Consider the following 14,690-nt stretch of genomic DNA (forward strand, 5'->3'; position numbering starts at 1 on the left):
TCGGCGTAATGAGGTAAATTGTAACTAAATCGGCCGTGCTTTTTGGGTTAACATCTCCTCTAATGTTTCCTTTTCTCTATTTTTGTACGTTAATGATTGGAATGATCTCATTAATATATTCAGTAGTTACCGATCAGATACAGGACAAATTTAGAACTCGATAACGAGAGGAAGACACAAAAATGAAATATCAAGTCATCTTGACATTACAACACCGGAGATTGTACTGTCCTAGAGACTCTCTCTATCAAGCGAGCAAACAGGACGGAGTACTCTTGACTTTCAATTTGATTCTTGTCAATCCGGTCCTTCAACGCCCCGGAGAAAAATCACCCTACCACTTCTCTCGCGCCGCTGGTTACTCGTAGCCGCCTCATCGCTTCCCCCTCCGACATCATCTCCGGCAACATCCCCTGGACCGCATCCAACATGCCGCCCTCGGACGAATTTATCTCAAAAAACCGGCCGTCCCAGATATAAACCAACTCGCCGTGCCTTGGTTCGTCACCAAATAACCCGGCCACCGCTCTCGCCACAACCTCTGCATCCTGCACCCTCGCCCCGACTCTCTCCAGAAACGCCCTCGGCACCATCCCTGTATCCGTCCACGATGGCGCCACGGCATTCACACGCACCCCGCCTAGGGAGATCGTATCCTCCACCAGCCCACGCATCAGGCCCAGGACGCCATGTTTGGCCGTGGCATAGTCCGCGGCGCAGAAGTTGCGGAAAGAGGCGCCCGAGGCGGAGAGGACGATGCTTTTCCCCCCTTGTGGCAGGGCGTCCCGGCTCCGCGGTGACATCTTACTTTCCAGATCGTTCTCGCCATTCGACCGCGCCACCCCGGACGCTAACTGCGAGTGGGGCCGACCCGGCCTCTTCAGATAATATACGCCCAGTCTCAGCGTGAACACAACCCCGACCAGATTGACATCCACCGTTCCTAGATTGGGCGGTGCCAAGAGACTGTCCTCGTCGAACGTCTCCTCGAGGAAATTACTCTGCGGTCGAATCCCCGCATTCGCGAAGACGTGATCGATGTGGCCGAAATGTTGATATCCCTGCTCGAAGAGGGCACGGATGCTGGTCCATTCGGTGACGTTGGTGGGTAAATAGAAGAGAGTGCCTGGTGGAGGGATTGTTATAGCGGAATCAGAGCCGGGGCCGGGACTGGGTAAAGACAGCGGCGGAGAGGCAGGTATGTCGCCGGCGATGATATTTGCGCCGCGAGAGAGAAGAAAGTGTGTGGTTGCGAGACCGATGCCTGAGTTGGTTCCTGGTTGAAGGGGTTTAGTCTGGGCTGAGGTTAGGGTTGGGGGATGAGAATACCGGTGATGAGAATGGTTTTACCGGCTAAAGAGGGGAGGTCGTCGGGGTTGATATGAAATTCCATGGTGAGCGGGAAACAGATGAGCGAGATGAGAAGGAAGAGGATAACGATAGTGCCGGGCAGACTGTTCAAACTGTAGGTGGAGGATGATGCAGATCAGGTCTAGATAACCGAGGATCTGAACCCGTCCAAGTGGGGGACTTTATTTGTCTGGAGATGTTCGGCCGTGACGTCGGTGCTTCTCCACTCTTCTACTAGCCTACTACCTACACATACAGAGTCCGCATACACCAAGTCACCCACATCCGCCAGTCGGCTGGGTTACTTGCGAATCAAATATTCGCCTCCTCGCCAGGCCTTGTAAACTCCGTACAGCCCCGAAACTGGCCATACGCTCCAGAACAGGCCCCTGATCCAGCTCTCCCATGACGCGCTCTCGCTACCGGGAACCAGATTCACCCGTACCTTCTGATACAGGTCCGGCAGATACGACGCGCGATACTTCGCCCGCAGCATATCATATCTCTTCTTGTCGTAGATCGACCAGAACTCGTCCTCGGTGTAGTACGCATGCGCATACAGCCACTTCTTGCCACCCAGCTGCCGCACCTTACCCTCCAGCCGACGGTTCTGCGCGATGAATGCTTGTCGATCGTTGTGGAATGGCGACGGAGCCCATAGGCCGAAGTTCATGATGTATCCGGCATCCGGGTCTGGGTTGGAGTTTGTCTCCGTGTTTGCGTGGGACGCGTCCTGCGTGCGCGACATGACCCCCTCCGAATGTCGCAGTGGACACAGCCAGATGGGGTACGAGCCGAACGAGTCCTTATGGTCCAGCCAGTCGATGAAATCCCTAGTGGCATGGTACGGCACGGCCACGTCCTGGATGATAAAATGGCTGGACAAACCGCTCTGATGCAGGGCATGGTACATGACACGCGTGTGCATGAAGAAGTCCAGGACATAGCGGGTGATGCGATTGAAGGGGGTAATGAAGTATTGATAGGCGAACCGGCCCGTCCAAAAGGCACCACGGTCATACCGGAAGAGGTAATCTTCCAGGGGAATATAGTGGATGGCCGACGGGGGAGTGTTGGACCCAGACGACGGAGCAGGGCTGCGTCGCTGCGCGTGGATATAGAACCAGGGGTCTTGCGCGCGGGTAAATCGTTGGACGGGACGACCCTCGGGCGGAGAATCTACGAGTCGTCCGGCACAGACGACGACGTGGTTCTTGGCGAAGACGATGCCATCGAGATATTCAATCGTTGGGTCAGCTGTGGCACGTCGGAAGACCTGCATTGCCTGATCCATGTCAGACGCGGAGTGATAGGCGAGCTCCACGAAAGGCTTGGCTGGGCGACACTGGATCTCGACCAGCGTCACGATGCCCAAGGTGCCAAACGCCGAAGCGGCGCCCCAGAAGAGCTCGGGGTCGTCGCTCTGCGATGCCCTGCGCACCTCGCCGTCGGGGAGTACAATCTCAATCCAATTGACGGTGGCGTCAAAGAAACCATGGCGGAAGGAGCTGCTCTCGCCGGAAGTACCGGAGAAGCCGCCGCCCGCCGTGATGCCAGGGAACTCCATCACGACAAGCGGGACGAGGTTGTGGACCAGCGTGGCCCGCACGAGTTGGTCCATGGGCACGTTGGGCTCGGCCAGGACCGTTTGGGCGATCGGATCAACCTGGAGAACGTGGGTGAGGTGGGCGGTGTCGACGATGTTGTCGCGGCCGTAGGGTGAATCGCGCGTGCTGTTGGTGGAGCCATGGTAGATGCGAAAGGGTTGCTGGCGACGGTGGAATTCCTGGACTTGACGGGAAACGGTGGCCACCGCTTCGTCGTGGGACAAGTCCATGGCGTGGCAGTAGGGGTGAAGGTTGAGTTCAGTTGAGTTGACTTGGCCGATCTCCGGTCGGGGATCGATGAGGTCATGCGGAGTTTGTGGTTGCCTAATCCGGAGGATCGTGACTCCGTTGTGCGGACCGTACTAATAATAATAAGATCTTGAACATCGATGCACTCGCCGTAGTTATCTGTACGGAGCAGGTTTCCACGGCATGGGCAGTGTGATTCTTCCTCGAACTTCATCTGCTGGAAGTATCGAGTCGACATCGGACTGATCAGCTCAGCCGACAGTGTTTGGCAGGTTTGCATCGCTTGCGCTGTTTGCGCTGTTTGCGCTGTTTGCGACCGTCGGTCCCCCTGATTTCCTCCTGCTCTAACTACCTACAGCCTTGAGTCTTGAGTCTACACATCCCAATTACCGCTGATCCCATCTCAAATTGTCCATTTCGGTCACCCCATCCATCCTGTAGTGCTTACGTGATCTGTGTATATCTCTGACTAGTTAGCTAACTAACTAACTACTTAACTAGTTCACTAGTTGATTAGACAACTACAGTAATCCCTGTCTCACCACCTTTCTTCTTCATTCCTCCGTCTGCGGTTTCTTTCTCGCTTCTTCAAGTAACCCCCCAAAGCCCTTCTGGTGGAGCCAGAAGATACTCACGGCTTCTTTTCCCACCGTCTATTCCACGATCATCCACCAGACAACAATAATGGCGCAACCCATGTCAAAAGCCACGTTGCTTACGATCCCCGTAGAGCTCCGCTACGCCATCTACGAAATGATCTTCTACCCAACGGTAGGCCACCAGCCTCTACTTCACGTATGCCGCCAAATCCGCGAGGAAGCATTGACGATCCTTCTTCATTTTGTCCGGGCGTTCGACTCCCTGCCAAAACTAGCGTCCTGGGCGTCTCGAGGTCCGCCTCATCTCCGGCACCTAATCCGCATTGTGGACGTCAACTGCCTCGAAAGCTCTCTAACCCCGTTTCGGGAATGGCACCGTCATTTAATCCCTGGGACGCAGGTCGCGCCGGGGAGCTGGGAAGCGACATACTTATCTCGAGTTGGGAAATTGGATTCCTTGACGAGCGGGAAAGCGAGCGTAATGCAGAAGCTCAAGCACGCTGTATCTCGAGGGACGGGGGAGCCCGTTCGACGTTTTGCAGAGACGTTGACTGCACTTCCTGGGATCCGGAAGATGAGCCTCACGTTATCTGGGAACTACGACGTTGACGACAAAGACCCCCTGATCGTTGAGCAGGGGCTGGTGCTGGAGATGGTTGTTAGGCTACTGCCTGGCTTGCGGCAGTTGGAATTTCAGGCGGGGCCGGTGGACCTTGAATTTCTGTCTCATGCGGCCAATTTGAGACGGCTGGAGTTTACGGGGTATGCGGCGACAGGACCAGACGAGACGCTGCGGATCCTATTGGGCTTGCCGAAATTAGAAGCGTTGGTGCTTCGGAGACCGCCGTCCTCGAATGATCTCGATAACGGGATGGAGAGTAAGGGTTTGACGAGAAGGGTTGCGGTCACGCCGGAGGTGGTGGAGAAGTTGAACCCCCTGAAAGAGGTGCACTTGGTGCATTTTGCCGGGGAGCTCAAATCGGAATTTGTCACGGGTGCGATGCTACGTGCAATTGCCGCCCATGCTTCGACGCTGGAAGTACTGCATGTTGATCATGATGGGGTCATGGCGGATGACGCGGCGACCGAACTGAAAGCTCTTCTACCGCAACTGGTGAGCCTAAAGAAGCTTGCTTTGGATTTTGTGCTGTCAGAGCAGTTGGGGGGAAACTTCGACATTCGGGATGTGATCCCATCCAATGTACGAATCCTGAATTTAAGGATCGTCTAAACACCCAGTGAAGCAAACATAGTGCGTATACAGCAATCCTTAGAAAGACCTCTTTCTAACCTCCACCTTTGCCAACGGATCGCTCAGCATCTCAAACCCATAATGTATAACGCGAGGCTTGTACCCCTCCGCTAACCTAATATCATAATCCAGAAGCAATCTTGAAATCACAATTTTAATCTCGCTCGCTGCCATGAACCGTCCCGGGCATAAAGACCGACCAATACCGAACGCGACATGCTCGGAATTAGTCGCTGACAAGACAGCCGTGTTGTCTCCGGCCTCGCGCATTCGGAGAAATCGATATCCGTCAAATTTCTCCGGAGACGAATAAGTCTCGGCGTCGGACCACATGTTGCATTCTACCCCAACGTTGGTGCCGGGGGGCAGTGTGATCCCGTTGGGAAGGGTGACTTTGTCCGTGGTCGTACGTTCAAGATTTGCTGGTTTATTAGCCCGAGCAGAGATGGCTTGGGATCATAGGGGTAACCAACCTAGCAATCCTGGCTTGAGGCGCTGGGTTTCTTTAATCACACTATCTAATAGCTTCATCTTGAACAACCCAGCAGTGGTCCATCCGCTCTCTTGAACTGCATGTGCTATCTCTTCTCTTAGAGGCTTGATCAGGTCCTGGTGCGCACAGATATCCAAGATAGCTTGCTGCATCAGCTGCGTTGTGGTATGCAGAGCGCCCATAGCCAGGCCAAGCTGAATCGCTATCGGGTCATAGGGGCGGCCCTTAGCAACCTCTTCAGTCCATTCGATCGTGTCATCAAACTTCAATTTATGCCCCTTGGTCTCTGCAGACTTCTTCGTGGCGGTTCGCTCTTCTAGAACGGGGGTAAGAATTCGACGGGCTAGACGAACCTGGCCGCGCACCTTTTGACAGTCCGGTAATACCCAGTGAATAACTGGATGAAGAAATTTTGGCCAGTTGCGTAGAGCGCGAACACTATTGAAGAAGGCTACTGTGTAGGTTGTTATGAGGGTCTGCCACTCCTGGTTACGGGCGAGTTCATGACCGACGAAGATGGAAGATGCCACGCGGGCTGTAAACTTGAGTATATCCGGGCTGAAATCCACAAGGTGCCATTCTGAATAAACTCAACACAGATTCAGCTACGTAATGAAGGTTACGTACCGGTCTGCTTAGTCCATGTTTCCTCCATGACATCCGCGCTATGATCATGCATGGTCTGGCATTCTGAATTCATGAGCCAGGCCGCCCTGAGTCATGATGGTAAGGTAACTCACGATGATTCTGACTCAGTTTCATCTTGATAACATCGATCAAAATATGGTTGGGGTCAAGAAATGCACTAAGCCCTTCTAACCCGGGAATACCTCCGAAATATTCCTAATATGTTCGTCAGTATCATTTGGATGGTCGTCATCTTTCACTGGTTGGAGTTTTAATCATGTTTTATGTCATTTTTTCTATATTTTTGATACTCACAGCACGAACAAGCGCGAGATGATCCAGCTCCTTGCAGCTCTTGACGAATGGGGTCCAAGATTTAGGTAGAATGACACGAGACCCTGGCGAAGTAACGATGCGGAAAGGGCCATTGAACTAGGTGTAGAGCAATTAGCTACTATTTCCTGTTCGCTGCGATAGGCGCCAACCTTTCGGGCCCCCTCAGCAAGCAAGGTTTGCGCATCTGATAGAAATTCCTCCCGTGCTTTCTTCTTTGTAAAGTCACCTGGGTAGGCATTGATTGTGGGCAAATTCGGTGCTCGCAGCCAACGGAATGAAAGGCCGAAAATAGTGGCTAGAAAAGCCGTGAACACGATATAGCCATACATCAGGGGGATTTTATCAGAGATATGATGTCTTCAGAAGTGCAGGCATCCGGTAAGGATGCTGCGATTACTTATATCTTCAACTCGTTGCGTATTCAAGAGGATTGAGTCAAAATGAGTGACGCAAGGGATGCATAACCCATGCCGCTAAACCCGATCTGGTGCCCGTGGACGAGGGTTCGGCATCCTCTTCCTGCATCTACTATCGATCCCATGCTAGGTGATTTATTAATCCCCTCACTATATATATACAAGCAAGACAATGTCTTGCTGGTTGAAATTGTCACATATACTCAGATATCAGATAATAGCTTGAACTGACAAAAATCCTCTTTCCATTCTACCGGACCCACGGCTTCTAACTCGGCGCTGAATTCCTCCATCCTGGTTCTAGTGCCCACAATGCGGTGGTCCACAACAATTGACGTGGGAGTGTGCCGAAACTCAGCTTTCTCTTCATTCTGCCAGAAATGCGGCCAGAACATCAGCTCTACTTCCTGACCATGCCGCCAATCGGTCGGAGTGGTCCATAACTGCTGGGGGAGACGCGTCTGCGGCAATCGACTCCGGGGCACTCCGGGGCCCATGGCTGGTGGGCAGATTCCCGGCATTTTGGAAACCCGTTTCCGCTGGTCGTCTGTGACAGGAGCAGGGAAGTACACCCAGAATAATTGGACGTACGACCGAGAGAGTGCGCCAAACCAATTCAAAATACCATAGATCACCACCTCATGATAGGCCATGGGGATGATTGCTCTCGCCGCAAGACTCTCGCGGTAGAGCTGGGCCGAGGGCGAGGCGGTGAATTCTCTCAGTGCAGAGGTGGACTTCCATACTATGGACGGTGATGAGCGAGCGGATTGATGGATGTCGTTAGTTAGACCCTTGACTTACAGGTAACCAGCATAATCATATTCGGCCGTTGTTTGATTCTTGCCCATGCCGAATTCTCGTAGCCCGGCGCCTGAATCATGGGCTCAAAATAGCGGGTCCATTGGGCCGAGTCGAGCTCTTCGCCCTGAGGAACGTCGAGCTCGGTCCAGACAACGATCTCGGGGTCCTCGTCCATGCTTGCAAGAGTTGGAAGGGACTGCAGATTCGGGGCGGTTTGCCTGGTGTGCGCAGATCACGTGAGCAGGCGCCCGAGGCCTCCCGATCAGGAAAGGCGGCCATTCGGATGGAATCGCTCTCCTCTCTATCTTCCGCCTTTTCTTCTTCCCTCTCGCGTCTCATTGGGGCATCCATCTTGTGGGGATACAGCATTCCCAAGTCAATAGAATGCCCTCACCGGGCGACAACTACGCCATTCACAAAGTCTCTGTAAGGCGTGCCCGCCAGGCCTGCGGTCCTTGTCGGTAGGTCCATGGTGGATGAATGCGCACACTACTCGATTGGGATAGAATCCAAATGCTAACCTGTTGGCCCTCTCCTCTGCGGGTACCAGTCGTAAGAAAGCGCGCTGCCCGGGCGAAAAGCCCGTTTGTTCCTTATGTCAACGCTTGGGACAGCGCTGCTCCTACGGGTCGCAGGCAGCACCGGCACCGGGACCTGGTTCGGCACGTCGCTTGAACGAGCCGAGCGAGGAGAGCCAGGCTGAGGATGCCGGTTCACAGCGCCTGCAGCGCATCGAGAGGAGGTTGGACGAGATGGCGGGCATTCTGCAGTAGGTGCCATCTCAAGATTTTGCAACGTGTTTGGTTTACTCAGAACGCTTGCCCCCAGGGAGAGCCTGTCCAGAGGCAGTAGTTTACTCTCTATCGATTCACACCATCCCTCTGGCCGACTTAGCACGGGCGGACTTGCCGCTCCATTTACTGGTCTAAATGAGGACCGGGAGGTATACAGGTATGCCTATTCATCATTTCTTTCGGGAGTAGTGACAGTAACGTCTTCAAGCACTTTTTCGCTCGCCGACTATATCAAATCCCAAGTCGAAGTATATCTCGCGTACTTTCATGATCAGCCCTTTTGTGTCTTCTCGAAAGATTGGTTGTTGGGGAGGGCTTCGTCATTACCCGCAGAAATTGCACTCCCGCTAGTTGCCTTAACATCTCGTCTTTCTCTCCATCCTCGTGTGACTTTCGGCAGCACAATACCCCCGGCCGAGCAATGGGTCGACAAAGCCTGGGATACTTTGTCAAATCGTTATAGAGACAGCCAGATGGGGCTTTCGTTTCTCCAGGGCACTTTTTTGATGGCGCAAGTGGACTTCGCCGACGGACGAGCTCATCGAGCGTATATGTCGTGTGCATTAGGAATTCGAACTCTCCAGTCTGCGGGACTGAACAAGGATCTCTTCTCCTCATCTCTGGATAGTTCCCACCTGGAGGAGCGGAGACGCATAACGTGGGCCTTCTTTATGCTCGACCGCACCTATAATGCGTCTCGCAACTATTCACTTTGCTTGGCGGATAAGCAATATACTATTCCTTTCCCTTCGCCCGACCCGGAAGAGTCAAGCCCTGGTTCCACCTCGCAGAATGAACTAGACAAGGAAGGCGATACGGTGGACAACAGCATTACCTCCTGCTTGATCCGACTGTTTGCACTCTGGGGCAAGGCCACCGAGTATGTTTTTGAGCCTCCCGACGAAAAGGCACTTGCTCCGTGGCAATCCGGATCGGCCTTTGCCATTCTTGAATCCGAGTGGATGCAATTTGAAACCCAGTTCCCTAATGCCCACCGTTATCTCAACGTTGAGTCCGAGTTACGGGCCGGCAAAAAATCGCGGAATGGGGCCTATTTGCCCACATGGCTGTGTGTGCAGTTTCTCCTTCATTCCATTCAATGTCTTCTACATCATCCTTTCGTGATTATGATCAAACTGCGACACATCACCGGTAATCTATCTTCAACGTTCCTACAGAAGTCATTCGAAAGCTCCCTTCTTCACTCGAGGTGGATTGCTCGCTTGATTAAGGAAATGTCGAATGCCGACTCCCGACCTTATGATCCCTTTCTAGCATACCTCGCTGCTATTGCCGCCACTATCCAGCTCGAATATACCGTTAGCAGCAACCCGGACGTTGCCCGACTCGTGAACAAGGAATTCCAGATCCTTATTGATTTTATGACAAAGGTTTCTGTAAACTGGAGTATTATCAGAGTCTTGGTATGTATGATTTTCGACCATTCAACAGCAACTGCTAATCTAGCGCTAGGTTGGTCGGGTAAGCGAATTGGCGCATCGAAGACGAAACTTCGGATCTCTTTACTACAACCAGGATGGATATTCCGGGGCGCTCCCGAGTATGCCGACTCCCTCAAACATTCCTAAAATGTCGATGGAAGACGAAGCACTTATGTGGGATATTCTGGACATCAGCTCTTCGTCATTCTCTGGGGGGCTGGCCCAACACAACGACCTAGTTCCGCCGCCAAACCGACAAGCCGTAGTGCGTTTACCAGAGCATTTCCCTTCCTCAGCAGCTCCGGGGGTAGTAGAGGACCATCAGAATAGAGATGAAAATGAGTCGATGCGACCGGATCTCTCCGCCCCGGAAATGCCGCTTCTTGATGGGCGTGTATTGGCCTTAATGGCCGAGGACCCGGCCGGGTGGTCGTTTGCGGGAAGAAGTAATAGCGACGAGTTTGGGAACGCGATTCCCGACCTTCCAGACTGGATGGTATCGAGTGGTCATATGCCCGAGCATCTGTGACCAGGTCCAGACTCACTCGATGATTACAACCTCATGAGCTACGTGGAATGATTTACGATCAGTTGAGCGAATATTATTCGCGTCTTGAATAAATTCTTGGGATAACCTTACTTTATAAATAAAACATATGACCGCGTACATGATGCATATATCTCCTCTTCCTTCCTTGGTGATCAATTATCTAGAGCTTGCTTTGCTTGGTGATCGGTGTAGCAGTCTTGAGCGCCGACCCGAAGCTGGTTTGCTCGTGAGAGAGAAGTTCTCTCCTCTTCGGACCTCCGCGGCTCCCGTCTCCCTTGAATGCATCCCGACGACCCTTGAACTCCAACGGGAACTTGAATTTCTCCAACAAGTTGGCGGAAAGGCTTCGTTCGAAACAGCCGACGACGTACTTTCCGACGTTGGGTAGAAACTTGAATGCACTAAGATACCCCTCGTTAGCATTGCGGGATTGTTTCCGAGTAAATTCAACAAGACTTACTGTCCACTACCGCCGGTGGTGATAAACAAGTTCTTGTGCTCGGGATGATAATCTAGGATGAAATCGCCCGTCGGAGTATCATTGTACCAGCACAGGCCGACTCTCTCGAAGCCTCTCGAGGCAAACCGCGGCATCATGTCCCGCATTCCGGCAGTTAGTCTCTCGACACCATCTTCGGGAATGAAGTTGGCGCGTGATGACGGCGGCAGCTTCGGCGGCGCCGAGACGCCCTGCTCGGAGGAGTTGGTGTAGCCGTACGAATGGCAGGCCACCTTGAGATAACCAGTCGGCTGATGTGGCGGAAAACAAAAGAAGCCGGTCGAGAAGTTGAAGTAGATCGGCATATCCTTCAACTCAATCATCTCCTCGGGCGTTAGGCGCATATACCCGACGATTTGAGCAGCCGCGATCATGGAGTTCCAGGCGGGCACCAGACTAGGGGTCCAGGCGCCGGTAGCCACGATGAACTTGTCGCCGGTCACTCGAGCGCCGTTCGCTGTGCGCACCGCCGTCACCGTGCCGTCAACCGCTTTCTCGAACTCCTCAACCTGCCCATTCGTCCCCGTGACGAAGCCCACGCCAGCAGACGCACAGCGAGCTGCTAACCTGGCAATCGCCAGACCGGCATCCGCCCACCCGGCCGCCTCATTCACGAAAGCATCGAACCCCGGCACGGCCAGCTTCCCTGTTAACATTGGGAATCTCTTTCTCGCGGCCTCGGGTGTGGGAATGTGCTCCCAGGGCTGCCCCATCTCTGTTAGGACCTTCCTCGTCTTGATCGAATAGTCATGCGCCGCAGGCTGGATGATCTGATCATCGCTTGATTCTTGCGCTACCCACATACATGGCGTTTGGTGGAACGCCTCGCGGTACTCAGGTGTTTTCCACAGATCGAAGGCCTCCTTCCCCATGCGTGCATAGACAGCATCGCCGTAGTCGAATCGAATGATGCGGGAGATGTCGACGCTAGAACCATCGGGGACGGGGGGCACTGCACGGTCTAGGACTGTGACGGAGGTGTATCCTTCCTGTTTAAGGCGGAGGGCGGTGGAGAGGCCGAAGACGCCTGCGCCTATGATGATGATCTGCTGGGTTTTGTCCATGGTCTGTAATTCCCCTGTCTATTGGAATCGAAAATCAAGATGGACAAGAAAGGGACGCTGTCACACAGTAGGAAGAGGCAATTGACCCAAGGATGTGAAATCCCGAACATTGTGATGTGGACAAAGCTATGATTTAAACGGACTTGCGAGTATAGAGTGGAGAGGAGAGTGGAGAGTATAGAAATCAAAGAACACTCTCTTCTCCAACCATCTCCGGACGGTCCGTTGCCGCTGTCGGTCCGGCTGGGCTCCCTACGGCTTCCGGTCCGCCTCCCGGTCCGCCGCCGTGGTGCCTGAGGCCATATATCTCTATGACGACATCTTCGCCTCTACTTAACAACCAAGTGCAGTCTGGTAATACGCATATTCAATTGCTAGAAAAATAAAAGCCCAGCATCCAGGATAGGGAGAGAGTGTTACAATAGTTACAACCTCAAATGAACAACTTGAATCCACCCGGAACACCCTTCTGGAACACGCCTTCGGGGTCATACTTACGACTCACATTCTGCATTCTCTGCTTGTTTTCAGATCCATATGAAGCGATGGAGTCCTGGAACGTAAAGCCATAGTTCATGAACCGGAACGGAACACTCTGACCTCTGGACTCAGCATCGTTCTCGATCTTTTCCAGCGCACCCCTCATGGTACCTAGGACCTGCTCATCATCGCTGCGGTTGTTCCAGTACGTCAACAGAAGAACGGACACCACTGGTCCATTGGCCGCCTCCAAGCCAAGGGAGCTGCCACCATGCGCGGCGGATTTCTTCAGCAGGGTCATCGGGTATGGTTGGAGAGTGAAGGAACAGACCAGTCCTTCGAGAGGCTTGACGGGCTCGATCGCGGCAGTATAGATCTGACTAGCAGCCTGTAGCGTTGCAACGTCTGCCTTAACCGTGATATTCATATATGCACATCTATGTTACATCAGTACTTCTTATTCATGTTGAAACAGACAGAATCTTGGAATATGCTGACCTCAGCTGATCCATGGCCACAGATGCTTGCTCCGAGGCGGCCTCTTTCAGACTTTGCAATCGCATGGAGTTTAGCTGATCGACCTGCGGTTCGATCGCTGTGAACGGCTCCAGCACGACGGGCCTCTCGACATTCTGAGTATAGTATACCTGGTTCTGACACATTGTTTGGCCGAACTGCGCCGCGTACTCGATGCTGATCATTAGGTGGGTCTCGTCAAAGACCACCTAGGTTGACAATTAATACGTGTACGTGGAAATGAGCTGTGAGTCGGACTGACTTACCCTGAAGTGCCAGTCCACCAATTCTGCCCCGGGACGAGCGAGCCCCGGTGACAGCAAGCCCGGCGGCATCCAGCTTTTCGTAGACCGATCCCCAACGTTCGCCAGCTGCGATGGACACAAGGCCTTCTTTTACTTCGATTCCAGTCAGGAGCCCCAAGTCCAGAGTTATGCCATCTTGAATGTTGGAACAATCCGGGGCAGGCTGTTGGCCCGCACCACGAATCGCAAACGCCATCTCCCTCGGTCAACGAAGGGATGAATTGTTCGCAGGAATTTGACGTCTTCCTTGCTGGATGGCCGAATAATGCAGGCTGGAGTGATGTCACTCTACAAGGCAGAAAGGTAAGATCCGTTCAGTACCTGAAATTCATCGGTACCTTGCTGAATAACCTGGTTTGGGGACAGAACCTAGGACAAGGCCTGGATGGCTGCTTTTGCGAGCATATTGCGTTCAATATTCATTCCGATATAGGAATTTTCAGCTTGAAATTGGGGTCAAGGGGGTGTGTGAATGAAAGTCTTGAAGTTTGCAATTGAAGTTACGACTGCCGTAGGTAGTTCAAGAATTACCCCAACCTCGGGGAAATATGCGTGGCAGTCATGGAGCCGAAATGCAGGCCAGCAGGTTGTTGCTACAAGTAGCACTGACTCTCTCAACCGGGAGGCTGTGTTGAGGACGAATAGGACTGGGACTGGCAGCGGGGGTTGCGGGCAAATGACGGGCCCCTTTAGTACTCCCAAAACTGAGACAGTGATATAATTGGGCAAGAAATAGCAAAGAAGTAGAAACGCGTTTGGTCACAAGCAAACAAAGAAAATACGGTGTTAAGACGGCCCAGCCCTAACAAGGCCGCCGAGCTTCTCCTTAGAGACGGCGAGAATATCAACTTGGTCTGTGCATTTTGACCGACAAGAACCTCAACAGGTCAATGACGAGCGCTCGGATCTGCCAGCTGATAATTATAGTCTGGGATAGTCTGGGTCAATATCACGTTCATCACGGCGCCGGTAGCGTAAAGTCGACCAGGACCACAAAGCATAATCTGCGGTCAGAACGGGGAGAATTCATGGAACCCATTCAATCTTGATTTACAAAGCCAAGCGGCCTGCCCCTTACCAGGACTGGTTGCGTCTACATCGGTCAATCTCGCAGGTAGCGGTTGGCTGATGGAATCCGGACCCACTAAACTGTGTAATTGAGCAGACGGGGTGTAGACCCATTCGCCCATTCTCCCATTGCTAGCCTCGCCTCATGGTGGCTGTTCACTTATACTCAGTACTCCCTGTCAGTATCTCTTACTTACTAGACGACGCCCAACAGGTTGGGGAGCCAGGAAAGTTCTTTG

The 14,690-nt window shown here is 52.9% G+C and overlaps 6 protein-coding genes across 6 annotated transcripts; 2 read left to right on the forward strand and 4 right to left on the reverse strand.

The window, feature by feature from the left end:
• Positions 1-329: 329 nt before the first annotated feature.
• On the reverse strand, positions 330-1,393 carry KD926_009168 (NAD(P)-binding protein; the record flags this gene model as incomplete). The annotated part of the gene is made up of 2 exons (XM_053101778.1): positions 330-1,276; positions 1,351-1,393. 2 exons carry the CDS (start codon positions 1,391-1,393, stop codon positions 330-332), a joined length of 990 nt encoding a protein of 329 aa, XP_052954679.1.
• A 258-nt stretch (positions 1,394-1,651) lies between these two features.
• Positions 1,652-3,187, reverse strand: KD926_009169 (FAD-binding oxidoreductase; the record flags this gene model as incomplete). Its single annotated transcript, XM_053101779.1, has 1 exon — positions 1,652-3,187. One exon carries the CDS (start codon positions 3,185-3,187, stop codon positions 1,652-1,654), a length of 1,536 nt encoding a protein of 511 aa, XP_052954680.1.
• A 703-nt stretch (positions 3,188-3,890) lies between these two features.
• KD926_009170 (uncharacterized protein) lies at positions 3,891-5,036 on the forward strand (the record flags this gene model as incomplete). Its single annotated transcript, XM_053101780.1, has 1 exon — positions 3,891-5,036. The coding sequence occupies one exon, from the start codon at positions 3,891-3,893 to the stop codon at positions 5,034-5,036; it is 1,146 nt and encodes a 381-aa protein (XP_052954681.1).
• A 39-nt stretch (positions 5,037-5,075) lies between these two features.
• On the reverse strand, positions 5,076-7,908 carry KD926_009171 (cytochrome P450; the record flags this gene model as incomplete). The annotated part of the gene is made up of 8 exons (XM_053101781.1): positions 5,076-5,479; positions 5,531-6,130; positions 6,178-6,240; positions 6,291-6,393; positions 6,493-6,609; positions 6,663-6,808; positions 7,162-7,674; positions 7,734-7,908. The coding sequence occupies 8 exons, from the start codon at positions 7,906-7,908 to the stop codon at positions 5,076-5,078; spliced, it is 2,121 nt and encodes a 706-aa protein (XP_052954682.1).
• A 209-nt stretch (positions 7,909-8,117) lies between these two features.
• On the forward strand, positions 8,118-10,498 carry KD926_009172 (Zn(II)2Cys6 transcription factor; the record flags this gene model as incomplete). The annotated part of the gene is made up of 5 exons (XM_053101782.1): positions 8,118-8,159; positions 8,240-8,502; positions 8,562-8,684; positions 8,736-9,951; positions 10,001-10,498. 5 exons carry the CDS (start codon positions 8,118-8,120, stop codon positions 10,496-10,498), a joined length of 2,142 nt encoding a protein of 713 aa, XP_052954683.1.
• A 181-nt stretch (positions 10,499-10,679) lies between these two features.
• On the reverse strand, positions 10,680-13,579 carry KD926_009173 (putative fructosyl amino acid oxidase; the record flags this gene model as incomplete). Its single annotated transcript, XM_053101783.1, has 5 exons — positions 10,680-10,920; positions 10,980-12,096; positions 12,581-12,999; positions 13,061-13,255; positions 13,341-13,579. 5 exons carry the CDS (start codon positions 13,577-13,579, stop codon positions 10,680-10,682), a joined length of 2,211 nt encoding a protein of 736 aa, XP_052954684.1.
• Positions 13,580-14,690: the final 1,111 nt, after the last annotated feature.

This window comes from Aspergillus affinis (genome assembly GCF_023601865.1).
Source record: "Aspergillus affinis strain CMG 70 chromosome Unknown NODE_64_length_189858_cov_85_443443, whole genome shotgun sequence".
Classification (NCBI taxonomy): domain Eukaryota; kingdom Fungi; phylum Ascomycota; class Eurotiomycetes; order Eurotiales; family Aspergillaceae; genus Aspergillus; species Aspergillus affinis.